At 43.2% G+C, this 25,226-nt stretch overlaps 1 protein-coding gene across 2 annotated transcripts in view; it reads right to left on the bottom strand.

Moving 5' to 3' along the window:
- Nucleotides 1-25,226, bottom strand: part of LOC148542039 (solute carrier family 22 member 15-like) — a 208,606-nt gene that overhangs the window by 145,586 nt on the left and 37,794 nt on the right. The window contains exons 4-8 of one of the 2 annotated variants that reach the window (XM_088473973.1): nucleotides 22,678-22,806; nucleotides 18,833-18,962; nucleotides 14,221-14,442; nucleotides 10,142-10,282; nucleotides 4,494-4,579 (exon numbers count right to left, since the gene is read on the bottom strand). In XM_088473973.1, the coding sequence (XP_088330099.1) occupies nucleotides 4,494-4,579; nucleotides 10,142-10,282; nucleotides 14,221-14,442; nucleotides 18,833-18,962; nucleotides 22,678-22,806 (708 nt within the window). Of the gene's footprint in view, nucleotides 1-4,493; nucleotides 4,580-10,141; nucleotides 10,283-14,220; nucleotides 14,443-18,832; nucleotides 18,963-22,677; nucleotides 22,843-25,226 lie in introns of both variants that reach the window. The other variant, XM_088473963.1, reaches the window with a different exon arrangement.

Consider the following 25,226-nt stretch of genomic DNA (forward strand, 5'->3'; position numbering starts at 1 on the left):
TGGTAATGGGGGGAGTAGAGCAGAGGTGAGTGGGGTGATGGCTTCAGGTTGAGCACATTGGAAGAGCAGAGAAGTGAGTGAGTGATAACTGGAGGGAGCAGAGGGGAGTTGAGTGGGCTGAGTTGCAGCAGGACGAGTGGGACTGAAGAGATCAGAGTTGGGTGTGAGTGAAGCAGGTACTTTAAGGAGTAGAAGGGAGGTGAGTGGGAAGGATGGATGCAGGTTGAGCAGGACTGGAGAGAGCAAGTTGGGTGTGAGTGAGCAGGACTGGAGGGAGCAGAGCGGAAGAAAGGTGCAGTACTGCAGGGTAAGCAGGACTGGATGAAGAAGAGCGGAGGAAAGGTGCAGTACTGCAGGGTAAGCAGGACTGGAGGAAGAAGAGCGGAGGAAAGGTGCAGTACTGCAGGGTAAGCAGGACTGGAGGAAGAAGAGCGGAGGAAAGGTGCAGTACTGCAGGGTAAGTAGGACTGGAGGAAGAAGAGCGGAGGAAAGGTGCAGTACTGCAGGGTAAGCAGGACTGGAGGAAGAAGAGAGGAGGAAAGGTGCAGTACTGCAGGATAAGCAGGACTGGAGGGAGCAGAGCGGAGGAAAGGTGCAGTACTGCAGGGTAAGCAGGACTGGAGGGAGCAGAGCAGAGGAAAGGTGCAGTACTGCAGGGTAAGCAGGACTGGAGGAAGAAGAGAGGAGGAAAGGTGCAGTACTGCAGGGTAAGCAGGACTGGAGGAAGAAGAGAGGAGGAAAGGTGCAGTACTGCAGGGTAAGTAGGACTGGAGGGAGCAGAGCGGAGGAAAGGTGCAGTACTGCAGGATAAGCAAGACTGGAGGGAGCAGAGCGGAGGAAAGGTGCAGTACTGCAGGGTAAGCAGGACTGGAGGAAGAAGAGCGGAGGAAAGGTGCAGTACTGCAGGGTAAGCAGGACTGGAGGAAGAAGAGAGGAGGAAAGGTGCAGTACTGCAGGGTAAGCAGGACTGGAGGGAGCAGAGCGGAGGAAAGTTGCAGTACTGCAGGGTAAGCAGGACTGGAGGAAGAAGAGCGGAGGAAAGGTGCAGTACTGCAGGGTAAGCAGGACTGGAGGGAGCAGAGCGGAGGAAAGGTGCAGTACTGCAGGGTAAGCAGGACTGGAGGGAGCAGAGCGGAGGAAAGGTGCAGTACTGCAGGGTAAGCAGGACTGGAGGGAGTAGAGCGGAGGAAAGGTGCAGTACTGCAGGGTAAGCAGGACTGGAGGAAGAAGAGCGGAGGAAAGGTGCAGTACTGCAGGGTAAGCAGGACTGGAGGAAGAAGAGCGGAGGAAAGGTGCAGTACTGCAGGGTAAGCAGGACTGGAGGAAGAAGAGCGGAGGAAAGGTGCAGTACTGCAGGGTAAGCAGGACTGGAGGAAGAAGAGAGGAGGAAAGGTGCAGTACTGCAGGGTAAGCAGGACTGGAGGAAGAAGAGAGGAGGAAAGGTGCAGTACTGCAGGATAAGCAGGACTGGAGGGAGCAGAGTGGAGGAAAGGTGCAGTACTGCAGGGTAAGCAGGACTGGAGGGAGCAGAGCAGAGGAAAGGTGCAGTACTGCAGGGTAAGCAGGACTGGAGGAAGAAGAGAGGAGGAAAGGTGCAGTACTGCAGGGTAAGCAGGACTGGAGGAAGAAGAGAGGAGGAAAGGTGCAGTACTGCAGGGTAAGTAGGACTGGAGGGAGCAGAGCAGAGGAAAGGTGCAGTACTGCAGGATAAGCAAGACTGGAGGGAGCAGAGCGGAGGAAAGGTGCAGTACTGCAGGGTAAGCAGGACTGGAGGAAGAAGAGAGGAGGAAAGGTGCAGTACTGCAGGGTAAGCAGGACTGGAGGGAGCAGAGCGGAGGAAAGGTGCAGTACTGCAGGGTAAGCAGGGCTGGAGGAAGAAGAGCGGAGGAAAGGTGCAGTACTGCAGGGTAAGCAGGACTGGAGGGAGCAGAGCGGAGGAAAGGTGCAGTACTGCAGGGTAAGCAGGACTGGAGGGAGCAGAGCGGAGGAAAGGTGCAGTACTGCAGGGTAAGCAGGACTGGAGGGAGCGGAGGAAAGGTGCAGTACTGCAGGGTAAGCAGGACTGGAGGGAGCAGAGCGGAGGAAAGGTGCAGTACTGCAGGGTAAAGCAGACCTGGAGGGGGCAGACAAAGTACATGCTGGTGAACAGGACATTTCCATGCTCGCCACACGACAAATGATGGGTCAAAATGCTAGTATTTTAATTATTATATTGTTGTGTGTGTGTAATTCTGTTATTAGTCCAGTCAAAGAAAATGCTACTTTCTAGGATTATTGCAGTTTTGTGTACCTTACAGTTTACTAAGTAATAACATAAAACATATATTTGGTTTTCTGATGCTGCCCTGCTTATATGGTATAAGCCAATTTACCATTATTCTGAATGACCTATAGAATGCTATACTCCTCTTTGGATAGCAATTTTACGCCACAGAAAAAAGTAGTGCGACCACTGATCACAGTGTAACATAATGTCTCATACTGTTATCAAGTAATACAAATCTGGGAAAAGAGGACCCGAAGAAGTCACAACCCTTGTACCAATGGGAGTTACAGCCTTGCTGAGGAAAAATACAGCCCGTTTCCCCTACTAAATAAATAATCGTTACCAGAAAGCTTTTTATTTCAGTAACAGAAAATGAGATGGATTCTGTTAAGTAAATAAAATCTACACAAAGTTCCAGCTTGTGGTTATGCATATAAAGTAAGTCTGATCCTCTTTCAAGAACATACTTTATCTTTACCGAAAATTCCTCTTTAATTTACTCTAAATTAAATTAAGAATGATTTAAAGTGGCTACTCAAGGTTATTCATCTCAATATCACAGCTTTACCATCAGTCATTACATGAATATTAAGATATTTTTATGTTGCAAATTTTAAAAGAACTCAAAAAGCTTCTAAATTGGAAATACAGTAACACTCTTGCAAGGGTTTATTGATAAAGCTCTTCAAGTTTATTAGTTGATGCTTCTGGATGTTCATTCTATGGGGCCTACTCAATAAGCTTTGTTGTATCCGCATAATGTTTAAGTAATGATCATTGCTCATTTTTGAACGCACCTCAAAGACATGTGAGCAAAAGCAAGTGATGTTTTCATTACACAAAGTGTTAATTTTCACATGCTTTTGTATAAATTAAGTGATGATGAATAGACCCCTTAATCTCATTGACCTCTTATCTCATCTATTATAAGATGGTGACGTTTCAAGTGCTACATCCCTATTGGCAGCTTATTAAAAAAATAAAAAAAAAATAAAGATTGCAGTTTCCAGCGAGTGTAAAGACAGAGGCGGAGGGGCAGGAACAACCAGCTCCTACCTAAGGGCGACACTTCCTAATGCAGGAGCTTCCCCTTTGAATGGAGATCATCTTCATTTCTGCACACTGTGGGTCTCATTCAGACCCGGTCATTAGATGCAAGCGGTCACTCTGATTGAGGGCGGCCGCTTGCATCTTGAAGTGCGGCCTCCTGGTCGCTAGCTAAGCTGTGGGTTACCACCCACAACTTAGCGACCGACCAGGGTGATGATCGCTATGGTCAGGACCATCGCGGCCCTAGGGGCTTGCGACGAGACCCTAAGGTTGGGTCTCGGCAATCGCAAGCCCCAGGGAGCTTCCGGCTCTGATCGAGCAGGAAGCTCCCCACTGACATCATTGCTGATGTCAGTGGGTCCACCCCCAAACGGCAAGCGTTCCTTCGGGAACACCTCCATTTGGCCGGCCACCTCCCCGTCCCGCCTTCCAAAAGGGCGAGCTGTCAATCAACATCGACAGCTCGCCTCCTTTGGTGCGAGACCCGGAGCGGCCGTCGCTAGCTGGGTCTCGTGCATGCGCACGTCGGGGCCGGCTCCGACGTGCGCATGCCAAGTGGGCAAACATCGACCCGGTTGCGAGTGCTCAGCGTTTGCGACCGGTTCTGAATGAGGCCCTGTCTCAGAGGTCAGTCTCCGCCCCCCAGCTCACTTCACCAAGGCTGTGGTCAAGAGAAGCCTACTCTCTGACAGTGACTGGCTCACTGAATAGTTCAGCTGTGCCTGCGAGGGTGACATGGGAGCGCAGGAGATGGATCATAGCAGTGTAGAGCTTTACTGAGAGGGAGAGACCGCCATCTATATGAGTGCTAAAGAGTTTCCAGACCCAATTTCTTAGCAGGCAATTCTGGGCACTTGGTAGACAACTATATGACCTTGGTCTGGAGCCTCCTAAGCCTCTGAGCCCCACAGCAATGGCAACCCCTGCACCTACGATAGCTACACCCAAATGGACACTTTGGATTCCATACATTTAAAACAGAAAAAGAAACTAAATAAGAAACAATAATCCCACATCATTAGATCAGCACAAGAACAATTAGCTTTTCCTCCACAATCCTTGGCCATGTACATTATACAAATCAAACAGCGTTTACAGCAGTATAAAAATAAATAACTTATATTCGAGTTTACAGTATTACAAAAAAAAAAAAAAAGTTCTCTCCAGGTGTACTTACTGGTATTGTCTGGTAAAAACATTGTGAATATACAAGCAAGGCCGGCGAACACTAGAAAACCGGCTGTTGATTTTCCTCTTCCACACCTATAAAAGAAAACAATTGCAAGTATATGTACATAGGTTCATTAATCGTATTTAATACAAAATTACTGGCAACTCCCATAAACTCCCACAAACGTAGAATTCTCATCACATCACATAGCTATAAAGCTTCACAGGAAAAAACATGCTAGAATGTAGATACCATGTAACCCGAAGCCAATTTCTAAAATGCAGCAGCCAAGCAGTAACAGGGTGGCACCCTCTGAGCGCATGACATCGGGATGATGTTCCGAGGGGGCAGGGCCACCAGCATCTGGAAGTACAGCACTGCCCGAAGCATCCTCAGGAAGCTCCTGGTGGCTGTATGCCCTGAGGGTCCAACGGATGCTCCGGCAGATCTGCAGCAGAAATATTGCCTAGTCAGACATAGGGGCAAAGGGGAGCGACGGTGCCGCCCCAAGGGCCCTGAGCAACTTCACAGCTCACACACACCTAGTTACGGCTCTGTTCAGCAGAATATCATGTTGGAGAAACAATTACAGATTCTTTAGAGGACGCACTGACTGAGCAGAGTAATCCTAGGAAGAGACGACTGTTTAGTGTCACGCTCCGAACTATTAAAACCACTTTATTACTGCTCCGTTGCCTGTCCAGGATAGCAGAGGTCCGCTCACACTGCACATAGCTCCCGGCTGGTGCTGAGGTCTGTCTGTGTTGCATGCCAGAATTGCTTCCTAAACAATAGTATGGGCGCAGCCATGTTGGACTCTGTCACCTGACGCTCTTCCTCCACTCAGAGTGCTGCTCCCGGACCAGCTGATGGCAGTATCCAATCCCTGGGGATCCTCCCCTATAAATTCCATTTCCAGACTGGCCTCTGTACCCAGTACAGCATCGCTTCTTGCTGACGTTACAGCTCAGTGCTGAGCTCCCAGGTACTCTGTATCTGAACGGTCCCAGGGCCTGATTCAGCAAGCAACGCACGGATGCGGACGCACGCACCCAGCTACTGCGAGATTATGCAAATCAATGCATATGTATGGAGACCGCAGCACAAGAAACAGACACACAGCAAAACAGAAAGCCGCCCACCTAGGCCGTGATTGACAGTGTAAACAACGTGAACATCGATTGCCATCAAAGCTGCGTGCAAGCTAAGGGTAGACCTGACCCTAAGGCAGGACTTCAGAGAGTCCTGCACACAGAGGCGCCCACCTGCGTGTGGCGCCACTGAGATTGATTTATGCACGCCCCTGTAAGGGTGTGCGAACGCCCAGGCACACCTGCGTTCGGCTGACCACCCCCCTGTCACCACCCGCAAACAGCACTTCCTGTCAATCAACATAGAAGGTCTCTGCGGGCTCTCCTGCGTACTCTGAGAGAGCCCTTACCATACTCAGCAACCTGTTCACGCACGCGCAATGCATACGCAGATTGCAATCATCGGCTCGCGCCGTATGTTCTCTCACTTGCGTTGCTTGCTGAATCAGGCACCCATTCCGTTATTTACCAATGAGACTTGTTCTTACAGCCACCATTGGTTCCAGCCGATACCTCCAAGCATTGGTCTCATTTGACACTTCCAACATTGGACTCATATTAATTAAGTTCTTCAATTCATCAACCTCGGTCCCAACCGACCAGGTTCATCAATACTTCAACATCGGTCTCAAACCGATCCAGCTCTCAATCCGTCATCATCGGTCCCAATCAGAGTTCTCATTCTCATTAAACAGCAGGGGCCAAATGTAGTAGGATGAGAGTTTAGAAAACATGAGAGAAAACTCACATTTGTAAACTCAGACAATGTGATAAAGTCACAGAACATACAAACTTGCATGTTTTTCAGACACAAAAAACTCTCAAGATTTAAACTCTCATCCAGGTGTGAAGATACAACCCGAGCAATGTATTAGTGTGAGCGTTTTACTGCTAAACTCTCACATTTTCTAAACTCTCACCCTATTACATTTGGCCCCTGCTGTTTAATAAAGACATTTCATTCTTGTTCTCGCCTTCGGGCCCATCATCCTCTACAACTGCTCTACCTCCTCACAAAAATACATGAGGAAGTCCTGGCTCAAACCACCCAGGTTTATTCACACCTCTCAAGTCTTCTCTTCAGCCTCCCACACCCGTTCCAGCCCAAACCAACCCTCAGGCGTGACATTTACTATGCACTGTAGAAAGGGAAACGTTGGACACAAAGTAGTAAACAAGTACAGTATAGATCATTTTGGTTATTTATTTTTGTTTTAAGGGAAAATAGTAATAGTAAAGGAGGGTTGTAAGTAAAGGTATATACATGTTAGGGGGGTAGTGTTATGGAGTATAAATGGCATATGTAGTGTTGTTGGCTGTTCTGCTTTATCATAGGTTTATTTCATAAAGGTCTAGCCAAGGAGAGCAGCTGACCTTTTAATAAGCTTGTTATTGATGCCATATGGTGAGTTAACCATACCTTGATTATGACTGAATACCAAGAGGGTTTTCTACTGTTTTTCCAATTGCTGACAACAACAACATAGACTATGATTTATTAGTGATGAAGTATGTTCATTGAGGAATAGAGCAATATTTATGTAATATAGAATATGAATGATACAACAGTATTTATTATTTTTTTATATTTCATTGCACTTTACAATTGGGAACAAAACAGTAATAAAGTGAGACAGGGTAATAACAGACAGAGAGATGTATGCTATGCACACAGAAGCTGTGTCCTTGGTTGCAGGAGCGATATCGGGACTATTTGCAGTTTTGTAACGACAAACTGTCTACATCGCTGTGTGTACGCATGTCTGCATGCTCCCGCTGGACGCTAGCGACAGTCTTTTGTCGTCCCTGCAGCACGGATTACTGAGCGATGAGGCTAGCGATATGGTGAACATCGTCTAGTGTGTACGGCTAACCAGACATTTGGAAGTATAAATTTGTATAAATCGTATACAAAGAAACAATACCTTATATTGATAAGTCGATGGCAAAATTGCACAGTGTGTACGCTGAATATTGCTTGTTCTGGGCTCAAGGGATATCGTTCCGAAAATAGGAACGAATGTTGGTCGTTCCAGAGTGTACACGGCTTTAGTTCGATGCCTGCGGCCGAAGACACAGGTTGGGATCAACATTGCGACCATTGACCATCTGAGTAAGCCTAAGCTTGTATGCCGAAGATGCATGCGTCTACATGTAGGAGCCTATCCCATTCACGTTCTCTGTGTCTGCAGTCGTTATCATTAGTATCTGGGTGAAAGAGATCCATTTCCGTCTGCACACACTACGATGGAGCACAGAAGCCAGCTTACATGCCTATGACATTCTCTTGACACACCCATGGCATGGAACAGCTACGTGCATTTGCATGGTCACCACCCAGACACACCCATTTCAGGAAAAGTGTAAATTGATGGATGGATCAATCCATATGTACAGTATAGCTCATATGGAGAAATCAGTGTTCATACTGTATGCCTAATCTGTCATATGCGCAGTCGCCAATTTCTTACTTTGATGCATACGCAGTACATTAAAATCTGTAAGATGGTCCGCATTTCTACTTGCATCCAACTCAGAATCAGGCCCTATTATTTTCCTATGTAAAGCATTAGGAAGAAGGGACAAGAGCAGCAATAGCCTCAGGAAGACGGCTTTTCAATGTAAAACACCCTCAGCCATTGGCTGGAATAAGGGAGCAATTCAAGACACTGTGACCCACAGCTTCCCCCTGAATAACAGTGTCCAGCCTGTAGCCTTTAGGACGTGCATATAAATACATGTACCCATTACTTCTATGCGTTTGCCCTCAATCTCAACAAAATCCGGATTAAGGGTGGCTCATAGGGGTCAGGGATCAGATATTCCAGGTTTGGGCCAGCATTTATGTAGGCTAGAACATGCACTGTCTTTTGCCTTAGAGAAGCAGCATGTGGCCATAACATAGGCAAAGCAGCATCAAGCTTCTGCATGTGTGCCTTTGCCCCAGCCTTCCCTCAATGTGTGCCTCTGGTCAGAGCCGCAACTATGGCTCTGGGCACGCCCCCTCTGTATGACATCATGGGGAAGGGGCAGGGCTGCAAACACCGAAAATTACAGCAAAGCCAGCATTCTCAGGATGCTCCGGCGGGCTGTAAGGGCAGCAGTGTGCACTTCTGAAGCATCCTAAGGACGCTCCAGGCGGCACCGCTGCAGAGATCCTGGCTGCAAGAGCTGTGGGTTAGCAGTGGTGCCGCCAACAGAGCTCTGCACGGTGGCACTGCTCGCACACCCCTAGTTATGGCACTGCCTCTGGTCTCCTCTACATATATGCCTCATCCTTCATCTTCCACCAGTTCTGTGTGCACCTGGATCCCAATGTCATAGACATACAAAGTCTACAGATGTGTCCTTGCTCATCTAGCCTCAATATGCCATGCAGCGCATTATGCCTGGCGTGAACGAGCCGTCAGGTCCTGTGCGACTCTGCTAGCGTTGATCATCTTTTTAGGCCAAAAATGTGTCTAAAAAGTCATAATGTAATGCGACTAGGACACACCAGGAGAGTGTGCTGATTAATTTCATATGTGACAATTGTATATCTGTGTGCAACTGAGATTGTACACTGAACTTGGCGTGGAAAAAAGCTGTAACCGCTGCATCATAGCACATTGCATGCGGATTGAGAGTCTAAGTTGCACACAGATATACAAGTGTGACTTAGACGCATTGTGGGCAAAAAAAAGGCAAAAAAGACGCCAAGCACGAGACCAGGCAAGACCAAAAACATAATTAAGTTCCAGGAAATATTCCAGCTTGATTGACTGACATGGGATCATTGAGAGCAACAGGACATTCAGTCCACTTAAATGGCTAATTTATATAATAACATTGGAATTCATGACACTAACAAGGAGGGACACCGTTTTATTGGAGTTTTTCCTTAAAATGTGTGTTAATTATGTGTGTTAATTACTACATTTGTCAGGCCTCAGAAGTGATCTTCAGGCATGCTTGTGTTTGGTCATACTAGGGCACACTGCGCTCACCCATGAGTAATAGATAGGCATTGTGCACTTATAAAAGTCTAGGGCAGTGGCTCAGAAGTTCAGTAAGGATTCTGGGTGCGCTGTTACTTTTGGCTCTCTGGTGCTACCTTGCTTGTTATCTGCCTGCCCTGACCATAGCTTTGGAATATTCTCCTTGTTCCTGATTTGGTGGTGCATCTACCTGACCACTGTTGCCATGACAATGACCATACATTTTATGTTTCGGAATTTGGAAATTGTTTTATAACCGTTGCCTCTTAGATCTACTACATTCTATTCCTGGACAGTAAGCACCTCTAACTCATACAAGGGTGGGCAACAGTCATAAAAGCGCTGCTAACAGTGAAGAGCATGTAAGCTTTTTACCCACAAGGAGTGGGCACTGACATAGCAACATTGCAATTTTTACTCAGAATTGAAAATCTAACAATTATAGTACAGCCCGATAGGTCCAACTTAAATAGTATATTAAACACATTCACATACAGGCTTTATGTTAATCCCCAGATTTTAACCTGGTAGAGTCCAAAGGGTGTAATAACAATGATTACATTAACCATGTCAGCTTCATACTCACCAGGACTTCTCAATAAAAAACAGGCAGAGTGGGAAAGCTGGGACTTCAATAAGGCCATACAATGCCACATTCACATACAGATTGCCTTTTAGCTCCCCTGCATTTAAAGTCATGCCATAGTAGACCAGACTGCAGACATACCTGGAAGAAACACATCATCATTGCTACTGAAAGGTTTACAGATTTCAAGAGCTGTTTTTCTGAAAGTCAATTTGTCAAGAATGCACTCAAAGAAGAATGATTTTGATGAAAGTAATAGTCCTTTCACCACTGCTAGATAGAAACTCCCTGATCTATTAGCAATACTTTCCCCAAACACTACACAGAGAAATAGATTTACAGTGATTTTATAAATACACTCATTTCTACATAGCAGTGGAACCATAAAGACATTTATTACACACATACATTATAAATCCCTTGATTCAGTAATAGAGTGTCTAACGGTCAGGGATGTTTAAAGGGCCTTAACAGTTTAGCCATTGCCCTCACCCCCACTCCCAGTCCAACCACCTCACCATAACTTACTCAAATGCCTGAAGCTCAATTTGAAGTAAAAATGCCCTGTGCTGTGTCACGTTTAACTAGTGTGCTCCAGAAGTAAATATTAAGTTAATATAACCAAATAAAAAAATGTATATACAGTATACTACCAGTCAACAGTTTCATATATTCAATTTTAGTATTAAAAAATTGTAAAATGTTTTGATTTGTAGGTCTTGTAAATTATAATGGAATACCTAACACAACTAAATGATTGGACAATTGGATAACCAGGTCTAACATAGTTATATGAATTGGTTAAATGGATATCCATCATTAGACTAACTGACAAGTTAACAACTTATAATTCAACAACTATTGTAATCCTGTGAGTTGGATAGTTAGCGAACCACAACTTTACCACATAGTATAACTAGAAATATCTAAATATGAATGAAACTTTGCACAATGCCATTCTAAGTGACAACATCTGCCTTCATAATACACATCATAGTCCAATGCTGATCTTCCAGAGAGTGAGCATGGTGGTAATAATAGCACAACAGAGTGCAATTGTTCTTTACAACATAAACCAATACATGACAACATATAATTATTGTTTTTGGTCATTTTACTTTTTATCTGTATTACAAAATTCTAAAGCATCTCCCTCAGTCACCCCTTAAGGAGTATAGTAGCAAGAAGATGCAGTAGCCATTTTTAATTCAGGAATTAAAGGGGGAGATGTATCAAACAGTCTAAAGAGGGCAATACATTCTATAAAATGATAACGACCAATTACCTTCTAGCTATGTGCAACTTCACCTATCCTCTTTTGAAGGTTGTATACAGTTTACCCAAAGTCTCAACATTACTACTGGCAACAACACACACACACTGAATATATAGATGGCACAAGAGACTCGGTCACATGATAACAATGGAGGAAGCCATTCATCGACATCACACCTTGCCCCATTGGAGCCTGCAGTCTAAATGCCCTACAATCCACACACACATATACCACAATCCAAAGCCCCTCCAAGTAATATCACAACAGTTACCTTTTAAAGAGTTATTCACACAATGTTTCCGGGGATATCACCTCTTCACCCCTTTTAATTTGCTATAAATACATGTAGCTTTTCCTTCTGGCAGGTTCCCCTATGCTGAGGAACATTTTCTCATCTACCTCTTTGCAGCAGATGACCTTATTATTACTGCGTCTGTATAGCAATTTACTGCACTGATACAATTATTAAAATGCATTCAGATTGCTTTTGTTATTTGAACATACTTCTCCAGAGCTCACATTACATCCAGTAAGAATTGTTCACAAGTTATTATGATTAAAGTATTACAATCTCCAGGCAAAATGCAAAGATGTAAAATGCATCTTAAATAGAAAGACAACTCTTCAGAGATCTATCTTGTCGTTATAAATTACACGACTTAGCAGTTCACAAGACACTGCACATACTCGGTGTACTTTTCTTTTGCAACGTAATTGCCATCATAATGAGTGCTTTGATGAAGAGCCATCTGAAAGAAACTGTTGGTGACAGCTCAGGCGGAGGCCTCCATTCCACAGTTCTTGGTGTCATTGTCCTCGCTGCCCTAATATGTCAACATGCTGATATGCCACTTTTCATCTTCCAATGGAAACTCAAACCAGATTTGCTCGGAATTCCCAATATTAAACAGTATACTCCTTAACAACGCATATTTTAAAACCCAGTCTATATACAATTTCTTGCTTTCTCTGGCAAACTCTTCTTTATATTGAAATCCCTCTGTAAGTTAAGTATTCTCTTTTATTACTTAGTTGTCGGCTGATGTTTTAGGCTACAAGGAACAGAAAATTAGTTTACGAAGATGTCCAACGTTGTTGAAAGAGACTTTGTTCATCTATAAACTCCCTTATAACATCTACAGTCTGCCCATGCTGAGAGTATTCAGTCCAATTTGATTAGTTGAAACTTTTTTTTATTGCTGGCTGACAACCAGCTGATACAGTTCCTCCCAAAGCACTAAGGAAGGGGGAGGGTGTGTTGACAACTGTTCCATGGAAACAGTTGCCACGGGACGGCTTAAAAAGAAAGATCTGTAGCAAAAGGGAATCACATTCAAACTAATAAACCCTCAATCCTAACGTACAACTCAGATATTTTACTTTTAATTTAAACACTGGGCAGTCTTTTTTATACTAACAACTAACATATATGGATGAAATTACATCCAGAGGGTTTAATCTCATTGCAGATGAATAGTGTTCCTATACTGCACAGATTGTACACAAGTACCACCTATGTAACTGAGGAAATTTATTGTCTTTTAAATAAAACTTATTGTAAATGGAAATGCAATTTCCTCTTCTTGAGGATAGATAGGTTTAATCGGTATCCCAGTCACATATAAGCCCTATGTTCAAGTTGCAATAAACTTAGAAAACCCGGCCGGTCATTGCGACCTCATGGCAAGAATTGCTGAGATATAAGTCCGTTACTCTGTTATGTACTGTATTATATCTTCCCTGAGATGTAATCATTTAAAGTTTATGGGCCCTCTCTTAACATGATCTCATAGCCACTCTCGCAAAAGGCTTCGATATCACTTAAACAACGCAACATAATTCACAGCTTTAATCTATCTTAAGAAATAAAAGCGAAAAGGGAGTATCTAGCAGTCTCATTACAAATTGTCAACAACCAGCGATAAGAGCTATTAATAAAATGTCCTACTTAATGCAGGCTGAGGAAAACAAGTACAACGATAATAGCCGTCGCAAAAATTAAAGAATGCTTTTCATTTTATTGACCCTTAAATGCGGTCAAAGTCCTGCAGGTATACGTCTTACATGCCATCTACAGCTTCTACTGCATTTAAGGAGTTAAAAATCCAATTAACCTGAACCTATGGCACAGGATGATTCAGTATTGTCACAGTAATAATTAACCACAATGAACAGCAGAAGTAAAATAGCTTCAATACATCATTGGCTCAGTGTCTATATCTCACGGACAGACAAAAAAATGCCAATAGCATAATGTACCGAGATAATAGGATACAAATGAAAAAATATGGGCTTCTGCTTTACTTGTTATTTTCTTTTCAAACCACTGAAAGAAATTTCTTTAAAGTAAGATTTTTTTTTTGCCTTCAAATTAAACAAGAAAAATAAAATTACTTTGATAGCACGCACAACAAAATGGTTTTTGTAAAGTAACATGATGTGCATCACTGAAGACATACGTCTGAGCCTCCTGTAATAGTAAATCAGCTCATTTTTCTTGCCAGAACAATTAAATGCTTTTACGGAAAAAAAAAAAAAAAAAGTAATTTGTGAGTTGAATCAGAAGGCGGAAAATTGCAGAGATAGAATGGAACAGAAGACTCGGTAATCCAAGTACTGACACTTTTTGGACATGAAGCTTTTATGCCCATTAGACATGCCAGCTCAGAAATGAACTTACTGTAAATCCCGCATGATGAGACAAAACTTATTGAAATTCATTAATCAGAAAACAGGCTTAATGAGCAATGTTTAAGTGATGAGTTAAACCATTTTATATTCCGGGGGTAGTTTTTAGACGTACCAGATATACATCAGGATGATTGTCCTCTTACAAAGCACTGAATATTTCACCAAATCGAAGATGCTGTGTGCGGAGTCACTGGTTCCTGGGGTTCTAATACGTTCTTTTAATTTTAGCGTAAGATTTTCTTTTCCATTGCCACGAGCTATATGGAGTAGTACTTCCTCTGCCTTCGCTGTGTAACCATTGGAGTATAGCCATCTTGGGGATTCGGGGAGTAAACTATCAACAATAAGAAGTATAAGAAGCATCATGAACAGGACATTTTTTAGCAAACCACAACCAAACACAAAACAGAAGAATAAATGCGCAGAGCTAGTTTTATTCCACGTGTAATCCTTTAAAATGTTTCAGCGCCAGAAAGAGGAGGAACGAAGGGTTGATACATGCACACATAGGGATTGATGAGGTGTAAATCTTACATAATGTAAAACAGGAATCCACCCATCTGTCATCCTAACCCTCTCTTCCATGCTCACTGTCTAACCCATCTGTGTCATCCCTGTCTGTCTGCCCTTCCCTTTAGAATGTAAGCTCTCACGAGCAGGGCCCTCTTCCCTCATGTGCTTTTCCTTCCTTTACTTATATTGTTATCTACTCTATACTCCTTATAACAGCACCTAACCCATGACTTTTGCCATCCTGCTACTACTGCAGCAATGTTTATATACCATGTACTTTTCCTGCAATGTCTTATACTGTATGTCAGTGTTTTCTTGTTCTGTTCAACTCTTTATGTACTGTTTCTGTACTTTGTTTTTGTACTTGTTAGGCGCTGCGGAACCCTTGTGGCGCCATATAAATAAAGGGTAATGATAATACTAATTCCTATGGAGATACATACAGCCAATGCACATAAGCTTTTTAACAAACACATACCTAGGTAAAGCACGATGCTCTACGACAGTGGTGGCCAACCCGCGGCTCTCGAGCCGCGTGCGGCTCTTTTGTTTTTCCGATGCAGCTCCTGGCTCGGCAGACCCCTACTGGTACTGTGATCACTGACCTATGCAGCGATCAGAGGCTAAAGAAGCCTCTGATCGCTGCAGATGGCAACGTTCCCAGTGATGCAGTGCGCGAGTGACGTCATGAGAGACCAAGCTCCAGCTGAATCCAGTTAGCTCCAGTAGGCAGCGAAGCGGAGGCGGGACTCGGGAGCCCTGATGGCGTGGATTGGTGCCAGCATGAAGACAGGTAAGTTTCTTCATAGGGGTGTAGGCAGAGAGGAAGAGCTAGTACTGGGGGCACTACTTTAGGGGGCACGACTACAGGGAGCATTGCAGAAGAGACATAGCTTCAGGGGGCATTGCGTAATGGTCACAGCTACAGGGGGCAATGCATAAGGGCCACAACTACTGGGGGCATTGCTTAATGGGTACAACTACAGGAGGGCACAGCATAATGGGCACTACTGCCTGAGAGCCAGTGGGGGGGGGGGCAGCCTGAGAGCTGGGGGGATGATGCCTGCTTTCATGCTTATGGGGGCAGAGTGTGGCTGCTGAGATAACTTCGGGGGGAGGGGGGGGGTAGTGGCTGGAGTGACACATGAGGGGCTACTGCAGTGGCATGGGGGGGCTGCAATGTCACATGAATGTGGGCTAGAATGGCAAGGGCAGGTGGAGGAGCTGAAGTGTGTAGTATTATGTGAATCTTGCTTTTTTAATGTATTTTATGTGGTTCTGGATTTCAAAGTGTGTTTTTATGTGGATGTGGTATTTAAAACTTATTTTATGTGGATCTGGATTTCAATATGTATATTATGTGGACTTTTTTTTATGTATTTTATGTAGATCTGGCTTGTTTCTGTGTATTTTATGTGAACGTGGCTTTTTCAATGTTTTCTATATTGCTCTGGCTTTTTCTTTCACTTCAACAATGAAAAAATTATATTGGGTAGTTTATGTAAATTATGCATTTTCAATGTGCCAGTGTGACTAAAAACGGGGGTGTGACACAAGGTCATGCTCCTGCAAATGTCATACCAAAGGCATGCAACAAAAATGGGGCCTTGTGACAGCTTTGGCGAGCGCATGCTATCGGCTCTTTAACTTGACTACAGATATGTAGTTGGCTCTTTGTCTCTGGCTGGTTGGTCACCCCTGCTCTACGATGTGGGATGTAGTCAGCATCCCAGCGTACGGGATGCCGACGGGTGGAATATCGGCTCCGAAATCCCGACAGCGTTGGGATGCCGGCACCATAATCCCGTCTGCCGGCATCCCGAAGCTAAGTATCGGGCTTCAGGGGGAGGGTTAAGTTTAGGGTGCAGGGAGGGGAAGGTTAGGTTTAGGAAATAGGAGGTGTGGTTAGGTTTAGGCACCAGGGAGGGAGGGTTAGGGGTAGGGGTAAGGGTTAGTCTTAACTGCTTTCCTTATGGGTGTCGGTATTCTGACTGTCGGGATGCCACTGTCGGTATTCTGACCAGCGGCATCCCGATCGCAGGGATCTCATACCCAACCACTATGATAAAGCATCGAAACCTTAACAGGTAGATAAGGCTCCTATCAAACGCACCTCTAAAAGAAATTATCGTCAAACCTCTAACTTAATTAAATGAGCACTATATCACATTGTATACGTAACAAAAACTTGTGATATTGGACAGTTTTAGGGGGGAATTCAATTAGACCCGATAACTTTTCGGGAGGTGAAACAGGTTTTTAATGCTTGAATTTCCTTCAGGCAATTCAATTAGCTCCCGATTTATTTGGCTGAAAATTATCTGTTTTCAGGCGAATACACATAGGATCCGTGATAAGATCTTATGTGTTAACGCCGGGGCCTGCCCGAAAACAAATAGTTATTGGAGGGATTTTTTAGAGCCTGCTGAGCTCCTGAAAAGAAATGTCAGATACCTTAAATGTTAGCAGCCCAGCACATGATGCTGGGTCACTCCTCCCTTGGATAAGTGCCGAGTGCCAGATTCGGGACTAATAGAATTAGCCAGGGGGATCAATTAACCAGCGGAATTGAAATTCCCACCATAGTTTTTTTAAATGCTGGATGGGTAAGGGATGGATTTGGACGACATCACATAATAAAACTTAATAACTTGACGACTACCTTGATCAAAGTTCTGCCTGGCGCACGCCGTAGTGAGGTCCGACCGGGACCCCATCCACTCCATTAGGCATCCCAGACCAATTGCCACATCTCTGTGAAGTTTACATCCAAATCCATCCAGTGGAAGGCACAGAACAGGCTCCCCAGGTCAATGTTCTGCCCAGCATCCCCAGGTCAAAGTTCTGCCAGGCGTACACCAAAGGGAGGTCCGACCAGGACCTAAACTCCCTAGTATGTCTTCTGGGATCCAATGTTACCAACTCTATGAAGTTTTTATCCAAATTGATGCAGTGGAAGGCTCAGAATAGGTTCCCCAGGTCAAAGTTCTGCCCAGCGTACACCAACAGGAGGTCAGACCGGGACTCTAACACCCCTAAAACCTGTCCAGGATCCAACTGAACCTCGCTTTGGTTTCACCCCAATCGGTGCAGGGGTGTCCGAATGCATAACCAGACAGACAGACAGACAAATAAACAAACAGACCAGTGAATTTTATATATAAGATGTTACGGGAAGCAGTCGGGAAGCCGATGGATGCAATCACGATATCCTGACGCCTGACATTTTACCTATGCAGGGAGCTGGGCTAGACAGCAGCGGGGGGGGGGGGTTACTTAGAGTTAGGCACCCCCGCCAGGAAGTTAGGCTTAGGCTAGGGGAAGGGAGGTTTAGGCAACCCCGGGGGGAGGTTAGGTTAGGCACAACCCCGGGGGACTTAGGTTTAGGCGGGGGAGTTAGGGTTAGGCACCCCTAAGGGAGGGTTTTCCTCCCTTAGGGGTGCCTAAGGGATGAAAACAGATCGGGATCGGGATTTCCTCCATACTGCCTGTGAAGTGCTTTCAGCCAACCATTCCAGGGGCACTTTGCAGCCATCACTTAGGATCTCCCCAATGTTTTACAGGGCATATAAATTATTAAGTAAGTTTATAACATATCGATTGTTTGACATGTGTACAAATATTTAATTGAAAAGTTAATTTGTGAAAAGTCCTTTAAGGTACGTATACACTGTGAAATTATTGGCTGGTTGTCTGATTATTTCACAGCGTGTGAGTAGCACCGGAGCAGACTGTCGTTCAAAAACCGGTCGGATTGGCTCATGACATCCAGGAGTACTGCACGACATTTGTCTGTCCCGATGAGCTAGTATTGTGCCGGAAATACAGTTTGTACACGATTGGTCTCACAAATTGTATTTAAAGATATCACCTCAACAATCTTTAGGGAAATGTATTGTTCATATATGAACAATAATTGTGTATACAGCAAACCAGATGTACTTTGTATCGTTTCAGCTGTCAAAAAAAGAAAGTCATGGCTCTTCCTCTCATCTCTCAGGTGTGTAGAATTAAGTTAAAACTCATATGGGTAAATTTACTAAGATGGGAGTTTAATATAAGAAGTATAATCTGATTGGTTGCTATGGGCAAAATCACTTCTTAAATAGAAGTCCCATCTTAGTAAATTTACCCCATAGTCACATGTATGTACCTTTAGAACCACAGTGGGTATTATAAGTAAAATAGCAGCACTTTATAAAGAGACTTACAAAGAAAGGAGAAAAAAGAAAACTCCTGGTGAGTTGGCTATAAAGGCAAGTGTCCTCCAGTCTCTGATGTAATAACCCAGCAAAGCGTACGCCGCTATCCCAACAGCAAAACTTAGATTGGTTAATGAACCTAAAGAGGAGAAACAAAATATGAACACACTGAAAACATCTGTGTATATCAAAATGATACAAAAACAATAAAAAAAAAAATTCATGTGCAATGAATTCATACTGGTGAAAAACTTGCTAACATTTCTGCAATTTGAGATACTGTCATTATAAAAAAAATATTTAGTCATCTGACAAGGTTTTTTAAAAAAAAAACTAAAAATTTAGTTTTTTTGGCTTCACATAAATAGTATTCTATTTTATTTATTTATAGTCCTTAAATCACAAAACAACTTAAAACTAGTTCCTGGCACATGTCGGACTGGTCAAAGAGTAGGAATTTCCAACATAGAAAATGTCAATCATAAGTACTATTATTTCAGCATTGTGATAATATGTATCCTGTATAGAAAAGAAGGTGGGGTTGCCGCAGTTACCCAACTCTGTATTACACCAAAACCTACTTATTTTCCCTGCAGCAAGTACTAGGAATACTGCAATATATCCATAGATCGTCAGCAAAGGTCTACTGAAGTGCTATGGCCCTCTACAGAGTTTAATTGGTAGTTATTTTCTGTGTAGATTCGGATGCTCTATGTTACGTCAAAAGGTATCATATGTTGATATGCAACAGGGCAACATGGTCAAAATGTTGGCATGCAGCATGTCAAGAGACCATGACGACATTCATCATGTGTACATGGATGACATGTTGACGTGATAGAATGTGGGCCTAATGTCCCTGGTGGCCCAGCCGTCACATACCTGAGGCCAAATGTAATAGCGTTTGAGTTTTGCAAAAGTATTCGCCTTATGCAATAGGATGCAAGAACATGCAAACTCGCATGTTCCTCGCATTCCCGCAACTCAAAATGGCAAAACTCACATGCAGATGCTTTGTCATTGTGAGGATACAACTCGAGTATAGCCTGAGCAGGTGTGAAATACACAGACACATGCACAGATCAATGAGATCCGTGCATGCTTCTGTGTGTAAAACTAAAAACCTATAGAAGTGTAAAAATAAAAATGAAGTGAGGTCCCATCTTAAAGCACAACCAGCACTGGGTTTACCTGAGCCGGGCCTGGTTGTGAAAATACAGGGCAAAAAGGATGTAGGGGTCCACTGTATTTTCATGCACCAGCACCAGTCTCAGTGAGCCAGTCCTGGTTGTGGAAATATGGGGGCCAAAATAAGTAGGGGTCCCCCATATTATCCACAACCAGCACCGGACTCTTCCTGGGTGGTGTAGTGCCGTAGTCGTAGGACCTTTTCCCAGGGTCCCCCAGCTAAAGCATTCATCACCCCTCGTTAGTCAGCTGAGGCCATGGATCCCTGGGGAGACGGGACCCCCACCCCAATCTGGGGGTCTCCCTCTTCAGTGTTTCCTAGGTTGATAGCCCGGGGCTAATCCCCACACCCCTGGTGGCGGTGGATGTAGGGTTAATACATGCTTTGATAAATAGTTTGACTATTGTCTTTAACAGGGGGACTACAAGTCCCAGCAAGGCTTCCACTCTTGTTGGTACTTGTAGAACCAGCAAGTCCAGGCATTATGGGCCCACTGTTACTTGTAGTCCTCAGGTCAAAGAAATAGTCCAAAAAAACGGGCTGGTTTTGGTTGTGCTTTGAGGGGGGGGGGACCCCACGTCATTTTTAATTTTTTTCACACTTTCAGGATTTTTTATCACACAGAAGCCTTCACAGATATCACTGATCTGTGAAGGCTTCTAAGTAACTCGCACCTTGTAATGAAAGTCACATTACAAGGTGCGAGTTTACCCGCAGTTTACTTGCATGCAACTCGCACCCTATTAAATTTGCGAGTTTCAGGACAAACTCGCATCATCCAAATGTGCGAGAAGTTTATCCCGCATAAAAAACTCCAAGTTCCAATGGTCATGTAACTGTTGCTTCTAGAGCAGACCTGTGTTGGAGCGGCGGTTTAAGTGAGTATTTAACCTTAACTCTTACCTCTAACCCTACTTCCAAGCGCCTAACACTAACCATATGCTGCAGCCTAACACAACTCCGCCCCCGGCAGCACCTAACCATTGGCATTCTGATGATGATGATATTTCACATGATGATATTTACAGATGTTAACATTGTGAACATGTTGACATTCTAAGGGTGTCAACATGGTGCCAGTCAACATGTTGACATTGTTGACCGTTACCATGTCAACACCACAATGTGACTGGATCACGTAGATTCAAGTTATCATGACAGAATGAGGGAGTGTATGCAGCAGTTTAGTGGATTGGGCGGGGCTAGGGTGTAATCTGCTGTCACATTTACTTAAACAATCTGTCGGCCAATAGAATCAGCATGGGATCATATATTGTCTGCTACAGCTCCTGGCTTCAGATAATAGTGGTGTCTCAAAGGATGGACCCTCACTTATTTGTTACGTTAGGGAGCAGAAAATAAGGAAAGAGGTTGCCCAAATCCAGACAACCCTTTTTTCCTAGTGTGCCTTAAAATATACCTCATTCCATCTCAATTATTAATCTATTAGGCTAGAGGATTCATAAATATATAGAGGGAAGCGCTCTGTGGTAAATGGGATAGAGAACAAAATAGTATGGCAAGCTTCAGTAGACTGACAGGCTATTGGGTATATTTGGGAATATTGTATTAGTCAGATAGAGTTAATATGTCTACTTGGTGTCAGGTGGGCAAAAACTTGGGGCTGAATCTTGTTAATAGTGGTGAATATAAGTCTTAGAGGGAGGGAAGGAGTTTATATCCAGGTCTCCCCATTGTAGGCAGGGGCTTCAGTATATCCTCAGTATGCCAAAGGAATATAGATGTCAGTGTTGTAATCCATATTTATGAAACATAATTCTGGAACAGTAGGCAAAAACTTTAGGCTGGATGTTCTAATTAAATGTGTGTCTCTTCCTCATGATCCTGATGCAAACCTTCTCCTCACCGCTCTCAATACCTCAGAGGACAGGAACGCAGTATCAGTGTGATGTGACACTATATTGCAGTTTAAGTGATAAGTAAGTCTAATTCACTTACCCAATCTGGTGCTGCTGGTCCGTCACGGATCATGAGGAAGAAGCACACATTTAATTAGAACATCCAGCCTAAAGTTTTTGCCTACTGTTCCAGAATTATGTTTCATAAATATGGACTACAACACTGACATCTTTATTCCTTTGGCATACTGAGGATATACTGAAGCCCCTGCCTACAGTTATTGCCCAGGAGACCTGGATATAAACTCCTTCCCTCCCTCTAAGACTTATATTCACCACTATTAACAAGATTCAGCCCCAAGTTTTTGCCCACCTGACACCAAGTAGACATATTAACTCTATCTGACTAATACAATATTCCCAAATATACCCAATACCCTGCCAGTCTATTGAAGCTTGCCATACTATTTTATTCTCTATCCCATTTACCACAGAGCGCTTCCCTCTATATACTTATGGTTCCTAATTGTGGGTATTAAGGACAACCCTTTAGGGGACAGCAGATAGTGGTATAACATATACCCTTCTGTAGGAGCGCAGACCGTATTTCTGCCTATAATTAGACTACAGGATTACCCGAAGTAAAGCAATTGCTATGGATATTATTTTCTCCAGTCTACAAAAGGAATTATTTAATTTTCACGTGGAGTATTTAATAAAATTATTTCCTTTTCACAAATAATGAATAGCATTCTACCTGACTAAATAACAAAGCCATTAGTATATAACATTATGACGAGACCTACCTGTCAACGCCCAGTATGATTTTCCAACATATTCTTGTGTTAATACAAAAGACACAAGGGCCATACCGCCATTCATTATACCAACAAATAGGCGTGAAAGAGCAAAAACTTCATAGCTTGGAGCCAAAGCTGTTAAGTAACCAAAAATGACATTAAATAATAGACCTGGGAAAGGAACAAATGATCTTTGTTAAGGCACTTAATAATGAAAAAGGTTAACACTTAGTACAGCAACAAGTTTTCTAAAGGCAAATTACATGAACCATAAAAATAGGTCATATGTATCAATAACTACACGTCACTCCATGTATCATGTATGTGCTGTTTAATCATTTGTAATTTGATAGTTTTAGAGGGATAGACCAAAACATTTATAATCCTCTTCCTTACGCACCCAGACCAGTGTAATGTCACTTGGTATCTTTACTTTAACTGCAAGTCGTTATAGCTCCGCTTACGTTATATAGAGGACAATTAAGCAGTAAGACAGTTTGTCAGAGAAACAGCATGCTTAGAAGTGGCATCAGTTTTTATTGTACCGCTGGTAGTTTTTAACTTGTACTTTCGTCTAGTGGTTTTTTCGTCTAGACTGTTACTATGTTTGAAGGACACAATGCTCAACAGGTGTAGGTAATTAAAAAGCAGGTCCAGAAGGGTTTCCCATACAAGTAGATGAAAACATAAAACGGGGGGCTCTGGTCACAGTTGTGAGTGAAATAAATCAGATCTGTGCAGATCTGTCCAACCAGTCCTGTGGAAAATCATAACAAAAAACAACTACTCCTGGGCAGTACTATAGCAGTGCCTAAGGACGTGCCCTAACTATGTAGTGAGGTGTAACATGGTAGAAAAGGGAACCATCGGGCAATGGTTATTTATCCCTCTCATCTTTGCCCCCAAGGAGGTGGCACTACTTGCACACCCCCTTGTTACGGTCCTACTTCTGGGCCACTAACATAGATTCCCCAGGGAGACAATTTTATCACAGGAACAAACAGTTTAACTTCAAACCTCTCAGCACTAATAGATCATCTAGTGCAACCAATTGTAAAAAAACAATCCCTCCTATCTTCGAGACACTAGGGATACCCCTAGCAAATTACATGATTTTAAATGGGACACTAACAAAACACTATGTACAGCACATGTATTTAACATGATGACAGAATTAAAGCCATATCTAGGTTCTTAAATGAGACAGACCATTCAGAACCAACAAAATAATTAGTGAAGCCTTTTACTTTGAAGCTCAATATTTCCTGCAGAAAACTGGTACAGCAATGGGGACTAAATTTGCTCAAGTTATGCTAATCTCTTTATGGCATTTGGGAAGGTTCATCACATATACAATACCGTAACTTGGGGCACCCATTTAACCATTTAGTACAGTTTTATTGATGACATTCTTTTCATTTGGGAAGGGAACAAAGAGGAGTTAAAGGAGTTCTGTTCAAATTTAAACTACAATAACAAACATTTCCCTAATATTTTCCCAAAGCCAAGAAAATTAACTTTTTTGGACTTGACCTTTTATGTAACAAACTCTTTACAAACCATGACCTACAATAAACCTACTGATACAAATACATATATACCTATTAACAGAGAACATCACAATTGGTTAAAAGACGTTCCCAAAAGTCAACTCCTAAGAGTGAGAAAAACTGTAGTGAAAACTCTATTTGTTCACAAATGAGAGAATCTGATAGACCATTTCATAACCGTAATAGAAGAAACCATCAACGGAGACAGATCAACCCTTCTTAATACAGAAAAGAATGCAACTACAAATCAAGTCAATAAAAATGAATGGGCTTGTCTAACTAAGTATGATGCACAACACAGACAAGTGGAAAAAAATAATTTAGAAACATTGGCATTTGCTGCGTAACGATCCGGTTTTAAAAGAAGTAATTCCACTGAAACACAAGTTACAGATGTGTCCTCATATATCTAGCATCAATACGCCATGCAGCCATGCTACTCTGCTAGCATCAGGCGTTTTTAACCACTGGCACATAGGACCCATCGGCAGACACTGCTGATTAATTTGATATGCGACACTTGTATATCTGTGTGCACCTTAGTCTGTATATGAACCACAACGGAACTTGGAATAAAAAAAGCTGCATTGTAGCACTTCATATACAAGTGTTGCCTATCAAATTATTCAGCAGTCTGCTGGTGTGTCCTAGTCGCATTGCATTGTGACTTAGATGCATTTTCGGCTAAAAAAAACAAGGCTAGCAGACTCTCACGGGACCTGGCGCACCAAGAGGGACTTTTTAGCACAACTGCAGCAAAGATGTATAAGAACACATCTGTATTTACTGTAAACCAGAAACCTGAAGGATAAATTGGCAAAAAGTAGTCTCCCTCAAACATCAGATAATCAAGTACAAACTGAAAGTGCCCATCCACTAGGCAATTAAATTGAGCTATTGAACGATAACGTTATCATTCGATAATAGCTTGCAGATTGTTTAAAAAATTTCTAAAACGACCAGCGATGCGCACTCCCGCTGGTTGTTTAGACATCATCAGGCAAA

Source organism: Taudactylus pleione, unplaced genomic scaffold (genome assembly GCF_031769625.1).
Source record: "Taudactylus pleione unplaced genomic scaffold, aTauple2 ptg000016l, whole genome shotgun sequence".
NCBI classification, from domain to species: domain Eukaryota; kingdom Metazoa; phylum Chordata; class Amphibia; order Anura; family Myobatrachidae; genus Taudactylus; species Taudactylus pleione.